Source organism: Arachis hypogaea, chromosome 14 (genome assembly GCF_003086295.3).
Source record: "Arachis hypogaea cultivar Tifrunner chromosome 14, arahy.Tifrunner.gnm2.J5K5, whole genome shotgun sequence".
NCBI lineage: Eukaryota > Viridiplantae > Streptophyta > Magnoliopsida > Fabales > Fabaceae > Arachis > Arachis hypogaea.
This window is the reverse complement of record NC_092049.1, coordinates 103,482,682-103,493,043: the sequence shown is the minus strand read 5'-3', so window position 1 is coordinate 103,493,043 and position 10,362 is coordinate 103,482,682. Positions and strand designations below refer to the sequence as shown.

Here is a 10,362-nt window from a genome sequence, read left to right as displayed (position 1 = left end):
TTTCCGGCTTTGTTGTTCTGATTTTTGTTGTAAATAGAATTTTGTTCTGAAAAATCATTAACTGTGTTCTGCCTTGGCCTTCTTTTTCTTATCATTATTTACTGCCTTGAATATCTCGCTCTAGCAAGTAGCAACTATAATATAGGCAATGAAAACAACTCAAGATCTTAGGACTTAGGAGTGCTTGCTTTCACTAGTCCCCACCTTAATTTTGTTGATATGAAACACTGCTGCTGTCTTGTTCTGCTGCTATCTTGTTCTGCTGCTGTCTTGTTCTGCTCCTAATTGTTTAGCAGCTGCCACACTAAAAGGTCTAATTTTGAAACTATCTGTATTTATAGTCATTGAAACTATCCTAATTGGGCTTGACCAATATTTTTTCTCACAACACTTAACTAAATTATTTAGTTCATGCAGTAATAGCTAGTATTGTTATAGAGATAGATGGAGGTGGCATGCATAGTACTAGTATTTGTTTTAATTTGGGGATGGGGATTGGGGAGAGTTATGAAAAACTAGAACATTTGAAAGTCCAAATATAGCTTCCTCTAGTTGAATCCAATCTGTTATATTAAATGCTTTATCTTTATTCAATATTTCCTTGGTTGCATTATCATGTCTACACAGAATATCAAACATTAATATGAGATTTAACATGTAAACAAATTGTTAACTTATCAATTCAGTTTGCTCTTTAGTAGTATGTATTTCATTATTCTGCTTGTTGACATTTGAGATATTTGTATTTGCCACTTGAATTATTCATTGTTCATAGAGCATGTGCTTGCAGGGCTTCCTATCATGATAGGTTAATTGAACCCCATTAAGTTTTCTATTTTAACCTTATCTGTTGTTGTATCTGGTAATGAAACCTTGTAGCATGTTGATATAATCGTTATAGTGGTGTAAATTTTACATTTTATGTATGCCTTTCAACATTATTTTATTAGGTACTTTATAGTTTTAGGATTAGCTTTTAGATATATTTTTATTAAATACAATTCTGAACTTTTAAGCTGAGGTGTGGAATATGATAGCAAATGAAGACTTAAATATAGGATAGCAAATGAAGACTTAACTTGCTAGCTTCCATTTTCTTTAAACCCCTTTCTGAATGTGTAACAGAAGATGGAAGCTATTGCACTCTAAAATTAATAGGTTAAAAAAAGGGGATGGCTGAGATTCATGAGCAGAACTAGATATAAAATAAAATGCAGGAAATCAGGGGCTGCCGTGCTGGTTTGGAAAGGTTTCGGAGGGTTGTTTTTTAATTTTTAATTTTTGGTTTCAGTGTGTGTTGATCAGAATTAAGAATAATTGTCTAATTTAGTTTACTAAACATATTCTGATGCTTGAGTGACTACTTTTTATAGGGATAAGGTATAGTTAATGTTGAAGTTTTATTGGCTGCTGTTTTTTTTGGATTAGTTTGTGTTAATTTTAGCATGTTTGGCACCAAATTTTGAGTTATGTACACCTTGCTTTATATGCAGAGCAAGATGACTGAAAACAGTAATATTGAAGCAACAGGGATGTCCGCTAGCATTCAACCATCTTCTCCACCGTCAGGTGTTCGTAAGAATCGGTCAGCTGTCTGGGATCATTTTGATGTAGAGAATGCTACCGAGAAGAAGGCTAAATGCAAATATTGTGGTAGCTTAATACAATATGGGAATGGAACCAGCTCAATGGGTGGTCATTTGAGAAGATGCAAGCAAAATCCTAATAATGATTCGAACAAAAGAAGAAAAACAACGACCACACCGACTATAGATGAGCGTGGTGTTTTAAATTCACCCAGTGCTTCCAAATTTGACCAAGAGGAGGCTCGAAGGGCACTTGTGGAAATGTTTATTGGGGAAGAGCTACCATTTCGCTTCGTTGAAAGCCCAAAATTCCGAAAATTTGTGCATGCCCTACAAGCAAGATTCAAAGTTCCTTCACGGACTACATTAGCACGTGACATTGGAGCTCTTTATGCTGAAGAGAAGATGAAGTTGCGAGATTTTCTTTCGGCAAATTGTGGTAGAGTATGTCTAACCACTGATACTTGGACTTCAATTCAAAATTTTACTTATATGAATTTGACAACAAACTTTGTTGATTTGGATTGGAAATTACATAAAAAAATACTTAATTTTTGTCAAGTGACAAGTCATTCAGGAGAGGTTATAGGAGCAACAATTGAATCTTGTTTAAATAATTGGAATTTGAATCGGGTCTTTAGTGTGACAGTTGATAATGCCTCCTCTAACGATGTTGCAATTAAATATCTGAAGCAGCGATTGAATTCTTGGAATAGCATTATTTTGAATGGTGAATTTATTCATATGAGGTGTTGTGCACATATTATAAACTTAATTGTAAAAGAGGGGTTGAAAGAGATTGATGAATCAGTCTTGAGGATTCGTAGTGCAGTAAAGTATGTTAGATCTTCTCCATCTAGAGCTAGTAGGTTTCAAAAGTGTGTTGAACTAGAAAAAATCCAATATAAAGGCTTGCCTTGCATGGATGTTGAGACTAGGTGGAATTCTACCTATCAAATGTTAGAGGTAGCTTTGAAGCATCGCAAAGCATTTGAGTTGCTTGCTTTGAAAGATAATACCTATATAGGAGAGATGAATGGAGGAAAAGGGAGAGGTGTTCCTTCTGATTCAGACTGGGAGTATGCTGAGTCCATTGTACCATTTTTGCGAGTGTTCAGTGATGCCACTATACGTGTTTCTGGTACCTTATATGTTACCAGTGATATGTATATAAAGGAAGTATTTGCAATTGGACGATTTATTCATCATTCTTGTGATTCTGTTGATTTTAGTACTATGTCAATGGCAGAAAGGATGAGGGTTAAGTATGAGAAGTATTGGGGCAATCCTGATTCGGTGAATATGTTGTTATTGATTGCTATCGTACTTAATCCAATGCAAAAGATTGAGTATGTCAATTATTTCTTAGATTACTTCTTTGGAGAAGAAAAAGGAGGCGAATTGAAGTCAAAGTTGTCCAAGTGCATAAAGTTACTCTATCAGCAATACCAAAGTTCTGGGGAAGCAAGTGAAGCTGATACGCAAGAAGTTCAAGCCAACAACATTAATACCAATCTTCATAGCATGGGCTTTTTTCTGCAAGCAACCGGTCGCAGAACAAATATAAGATCTGAACTTGATAGATATTTACAAGAAGAATGCGAGCCATACTCCCATAAGTTCGATACACTAAACTGGTGGAAGGTCAACTCAACCCGATTTCCAATTCTTGGAAATATGGCTCGTGAGGTATTGGCTATACCTGTTTCTACGGTAGCTTCGGAGTCTGCATTTAGTACTGGAGGAAGAGTCCTCGATCCATACCGCAGTTCCTTAACACCTAGAATGGTAGAAGCCTTAGTCTGCACAGGAGATTGGCTTAAGGAAGATCTTTTCTCCGCTTTAGATGATGATGGTGAAGTTCTTCAACAAGTTGATCAAGGTATAAAATTTATTTCATATTTCTTGTCATTTTATTTTATTTTTGTTTTTGTTATCTTTCTATTTTAGAATTTAGGTATTAGTTACCAATTAAAAGTTGTTAAATATAGACTTGATAATTAATTTGATTCCCTTGGCAGATATATTTTCCTCTAATGATGGTGCTTGTTCTATGGCGGCATCAATTGATAATCTTGATGATGACTAGGTATGCTTAATATTCTTATTTAGTTTAATACTTTCATTCAAAGATTTGTTTTAAAATGACAAAGGTATATTTTGTTATTTGCAGATATATTTTTCTCAAAGACTGTGGTTGTTTGATGATTTTGTTGACAACTTGGCATCTTTTGATATTTTGTTAGAGAGATATTTTGGTGGTATTCTTTTGATGTCTTGAGAATGATTAAATGTTATATAGATTAGCTATTGTCATTAGATTTATAAAGAACCAAATTCTAGTTGTAATGAACCTATACACTTTAAAATGACTTTAGTATTAATTTTACTTTTTAAAAAAATTATGGTTTAAAAATTGAATTTCTAAAAACTGGTTTTAAAAGTGGATTTTTTGTTAAAATATCTGGTTTAAAAATTGAATTTTTAAAAACTAGTTTTAAAATTGGATTTTTGGTTGAAGAAACTGGTTTTAAAACTGGATTTTATAAAAGAAACCGAATTTTAGATTTAGATTTAAAAAAACCGAATTTAAAATCGGTTTTGCAAGTAAAACCAAATTTAAAACCGGTTTAAAATCAGTTTTTGTTTTTTCAAACCGATTTAAAACCAATTTTACTCTTCAATCCAGTTCTGATTTGGTTTTCTAAACCATAAAACTGGTTCTGGAGTGGATCCAGTTTGGATTTTTAAAAATCCAAACCATGCCCACCCCTAACTACGTGAGTGAGATCATAAAATAATTAATGCATTCATGTCCCATCTCCTTAATCTGTTCATTCTTTTGGATACATTAACTTACATTATTATAATAATATCATCAATTATATTATCATCATCATTATCTCCTATGTTCTTATTAGAGTTTGACCATATTCAATGACTTCACTATTTCTGTATTCTTAAAATATGTGACTTATATAAAGTTAAGATTTTTAAAAAAAGAAAGGTCATTTACTAAAAATGATAAAATTTTAAAATTTTTAATTACATTAAATATATAAAATATTATTTTTATAATTAATTTTACATTGTTACAATTATTCTATTTAATATGTAATAACAACGCAAACCATTAATTTTAGTTAGAACGATTCTAATTTTAATTAAATTCCCTCTATATAATAATTTATCTATTTGTGTACATATATGAAATTAAAGTACATGTATTTTATAGATATACTTGTTCACTCTTTTAGATACATTAACTTATATTGTTATAATAATATCATCAATTATATTATCATTGTCATCATCATGAGCTCCCGTATTTTTATTAGAATTTGACCATATTCAATGACTACTGTTTCTATATCCTTAAAATATGTAACTTATATATAAATTAAGAATTAAAAAAAAAGATTGTTTACTAAAAATTATGAAATTTTAAAATTTTTAATTACATTAAATATATGAAATATTATTTTTATAACTAATTTTACTTTGCTAACAAGTATTCTACTTAATATATAATAACAACATAAACCATTAATTTTGGTTAGAACGATTCTAATTCTAATTAAATTCCATCTATATATTAATTTATTTACTTGAGTACATATATGAAATTAAAGTACATGTATTTTATAGACATATCTAATCATTTTTTAAATACATTAACTTGTATTGTTATAATAATGTCATCAATTACATCATCATCATCAGCTCCTGTATTTTTATTAGAGTTTGATTATGTTCCATCCTTAAAATATGTGACTATATATATAAGTTAAAAATTTAAAAATAAAAAAAATTATTTACTAAAAATATGAAATTTTAAAATTTTTAATTTAATTAAATATATGAAATATTATTTTTATAATTAATTTTACATTGTTAACAAGTATTTTACTTAATATATAATAACAACATAAACCATTAATTTTGATTAAAATGATTTTAATTCTATTTTAATTCTATTTATATATTAATTTATCTTCTTGAATACATATATCAAATTAAAGTATATGTATTTTATAGACATACACACTTGCGCAGGTTCTAGGGGGATGGTTTTTAAGGAAATTAAGTGGTCCTGTATATTAATCTGACACCAAAAATTCATATTAAATAAATTCAATTTCATTGATATTGGTAACAGAAAACTGTCACAATGCGCACCATGTTAAAAAAGCTAGATTGGGAGACAGTACGGGTTCTTATAGAATATAACTGCTCATAACAAGGATGTGGTCCATTTTATATATGTATACTGTAAATCTGTAATCAACACATTGTTAAAATTATTTCAATCATTAGCTATAAAATAAAATAAAATGATCACCAACTTGTTATGATGCATGCGGGTGGATGAGACATCAGTAATTGACTAATCGATCTGGTTTGACTATTGTAAAATATTTTTAATTTAAACATGATTATCCTTTGATCTTATAATAAGAGTTTTTTGTTTTTTCTTTAAGACGTAGGTTATAATTAATGGTTTCGATAGAAAACTAACTAGAATCTAGAGATGACAGATGAGGTCAATTTTAATTAATTAGTTAAAAAATAAGTCTGTTGTAGAACAAAAAATAAAATAACCCCTCACTAACATAATTTTATTCATTTTAAATTTAAAAATAAAAATTAACTTAGCTTTTTCTTTTCAAAGTTAAAAGTGAGATTCGAACTTAAGATCTCTAAGTGAACATAGAGAAATTATACTATTTTTGCAAGAGAGAAAATAGGTTTTCTATTTTGATAAACAGCAGTTTCTCATTATGTCACTGTTGGATCGACGTGAAATTTAGACTGTAGATTCTTTTCATCTTGTTCTTCATTCTAAACAGTGGAGATATTAATTGGAGATCTTCAAAATGAGAAATAGGCTTCGAACAGCAGCTCTGTTTTTGAGTATTTTTCATCTTCTTCTCATTTTGTAAGCTTTGGTACTTTGATATTTTGGCTGGTTATATACACGTTTTTGTGCTTTATTTGAGACTCTTTTGTACCTCATTTGATTATAGTAGAGCTATTTTATTAGTCTGGACGATCCGTGGTTTTTACCTCTCACATTAAGGAGGTTTTTCACGTTAAAATATCAGTGTATTCTTGTTATTGCTTTACTTGCTATATTTACTTGTTATAATTGCTGTCATATTGTATTGTGAATACTTTTATATTATTTTTGTCCTAAATATTTATGTTATTTCTGCTACTGGACTCTTTCAATTACTAGCATTCAATAGTGTCTTTTGGGCAGCCTTTTTATATTTTTAGGTATTAACATATTTTATTAAATTTAAACAGTAAAAGTATATAGGTATATACATAATATATATTTTATATGACAATAAACAAAAAATACTCAATGATTAATGTATAAAGAGTATAATTCCAAAAAATTAGATTCGAATTTTACTTTCATAATTTTTTTTAAATAATCATCTAAATATATTTACAAAAGATTTTCTCACATACTCAAGTAGTTTAATTTGTCTGTTTTTAGTGTATTTATTGGACGATAAATATGTGATATAGTTTCCTTAAACCTTGAAAAGCTAAAGGAGGTTGAATTAAGGTCATTTAATATTTTTTATCCTTTAGTACAACAATTAATTATACAAAAGATTTGTTCACTTTTGACTCATCATATTTAGAACCAAAAATAAAACAAACAAAAAAATTGAGGAGTGTTATGGCCAACAAATTTTATAATTTATATTTATTAATTATTTATTAACAGTATTTTTAATGGTGTGAGATTATATTTAATGGTGTAAAATTATTCACTTTATTTTTTATGGTTAAATACTAGCCAAATTTTAATAAAAGTACTAACCCCCTAAACTTTCTCCTATCCATAAATTAGGGTAAAATTTTTACCATAACTAATCCAAATTATAGACACGAATTTCAGTGAATACAAACCTATTATTTTCACCTCAAATTCTAAGCTAAAATCTATGATTGAGTGCTTTATATATCCAAGCTTCAAAATTGAGCTCATATATCCGAAAACAGGTTATAGAGAAACAAATTTTATATGGCCTTGTACACCTGTTTCTTTTACCTTTTTCAACTAATGGTTTCTTCTTGATTCCTCACATGATTCTTATTTTTGCTTTTTTCATCTATTACAAAAAGAGATAGAGAAAATAAAGCAAAATCGCTCAATAGCAACCAATTTTTTGTTCGTTGAGCCATCTACGTATCACAATCCTTGCATGTTGTCTCTGTTTCGTTATAATTATATCAAGTGTACTGCTGTGATGTTGTTCTTTTTTCTTCATTCTTGTCCTAATAATTATTGATACATGGATTTTGTCATTTTTCTTGCTATGACTCTAAATTTGTAGATTTCTTTCTTTTTAATATTAACACTATTTCTAATGCTATAAAACTTGGGAGACAATTCTGGCCAACCTTCAATTTGGATTTCTCACTTGATAATCATGGATATATCTACAATACTAAAACACATACTAAATCACACTAACAATTTGATTATATATTCTTAATCCAACCAATATTTGTCGACACAAAATATTCTTAATTGTTAGTTGATATCATTATTTTTTAAAAGTTTATTTTATCAAAAATTAAATCATTTGAATTCAAATGATGATACTCTTATTATTATGTTGTAAAAGCTTCCAATACCACAAGAGAAAGAATAATGTACATCATTTAGAAGGGGGTAAAGGCCAATCATTATGTATTTATATTTTGTAGTCAAAGGGAGAGGCCTTTAGTTTGTCAAAGTATATATATCCTTTTTCTTTTTATGGGTAAGCATATATATATCCTTTCACGCATGACACATATATGGAGAAGATTAGTATTATAGCGACCCATATTCATTACTCTTGAGGAAGCATGCATATATGAAAGATAGGGATCAAATTAAAATGCTCTTCACATCACTCACATGTCATACTCTATAGTAATTTTGAAAAGCAATTACTACAATATTTTTATCAAAGATAACCCTTACTCGAAGCAACATGTAATAAAGATAGATAAAGACAACATTTTCGATAAATAATCTTTAAACAGAACAAAAATAAAAAAAAATTTTGCAACCCATAAAAGTAGTTGTCTTTAATATTTAAAGCTGCATTTATAAAATGTTACAATATAAAAAATTTAAGACAATATTTTTAAATAAAATATAATATTTTATAAGAGTTGTCAAAAAAATTTAACAAATAATATTTATAAAAAGTTCCTAAAAATTGTTCATAGTTACAAATTTTAGTGAAACTTTAATCATATTCCCACATATTTTTTTCCTTGCAAATAACTTAGAAAAAGAATAAAAAAGTAAACACAAATTTAGGTATCATCATCAGTTCATTTAAATCAATACCAGAAGTCCTAACCCACACACCCAAATAGCAATTAAGATAGAGTAAGAAATTGGAAGCATGAGAGTGTTCTCATGCATTGATGCAGAAAGTAAAATTGGAAAAGGAGATGGAGATTTGAGACGCGGAAGTGAAAGTGAAAGGGTGAAACTGAAACTAATTCATTGCAATTGTAACTACTGTATTGAATAATAAAGTAATACAATATATATATAGTGAAGTTATCAATAGAGACTAACTAATTCCCTTATATTCATTCACAGCCCCCTCAAACTTAGTAGTAGGTTGAAGAACCACTCTAAGTTTGTCTCGAAATTTGTGAAATAGAGATGATGAGAGAGGTTTGGTGAAAATATCTCCAATCTGATCTATAGAGGGTATATGGAGGATATAGAGTTGTTTTTGATTCATCATCTCTCTTAGGCAGTGAAGGTCGATTTTCATGTGTTTACACCTAGTATGAAGGACCGGGTTAGCCGCTAATGAGCAAGCACTTTGATTATCACAGTAAATAGTAGGTGCTATTGATTGTGGAATTCGAAGCTCCTTTAGAAGAAACTGTATAGACACTAGTTCTGACTGAGATTTATGAGTGAGTAAAAAAATAGTTATGTATTTTGTATGAGCATCTACAAATGAGATGTAGTATCTATATCCATTTCTAGACATCATAGAAGCGGGCCCCAAATATCAACAAAAACAAGGTCTAATGGTGCTGTATAGACTGATTCAGATTTTGCAAAAGGCAACTGATGCATTTTTCCCATAGCACAATATTCACATATTTGAACAAAAATAGAATCAAATTGGGCAGAAACTCCACATGTTTTCAAGACAGAAAGTACAGTTTTTATTGAACTGTGACCTAGGCGTTTATGCCAAAGGTCAAGAGTTACATTTTTGTTGCTTTGAGCTACAAATACTTTCTTAATAGAAGAATCTGTAATGCTATACTTACAAGAAATAGAATTATTCAAAGAACTATGCATTAAGGATTTATTAGGCACAGGAACAAACAAATTTTGAAAGGAGTATATGCCATTTTTAGCTTTACCTTGGAGAAGAATTTTTTGAGATCCTGATCACGCACAATACAATCATAAGGCCAAAATTCAAAATAGACATGGTTATCTAAAGCAAATTGAGATACACCTAATAAATTCTGTGTGATTTCAGGGACATGAAGTAATTTATTTAAAAGAAACTTGATTTTACTGTCTTTATCACAAAGAATTGAGGTTCCTTGAACTAGAATTTTCGTACCTTAACCATTACCTACAAATAATTGATTAGAATATGGAATTGAAGAGTTGGAATTGAGCAAGTTGAGTGAATCTGGTGTAACATGGTGGCTTGCTCCTGATTCTGGGTACCATACAGACTCCTGATAATTCTGAGGATTTGAG

General features: G+C 29.4%; 1 protein-coding gene across 1 annotated transcript; it reads left to right on the top strand.

Annotated features, from left to right (window-relative positions):
* Positions 1-1,499: 1,499 nt before the first annotated feature.
* Positions 1,500-3,675, top strand: LOC112742845 (zinc finger BED domain-containing protein RICESLEEPER 2-like). Its single transcript, XM_072215856.1, has 2 exons — positions 1,500-3,468; positions 3,608-3,675. Exons 1-2 carry the CDS (start codon positions 1,500-1,502, stop codon positions 3,673-3,675), a joined length of 2,037 nt encoding a protein of 678 aa, XP_072071957.1.
* Positions 3,676-10,362: the final 6,687 nt, after the last annotated feature.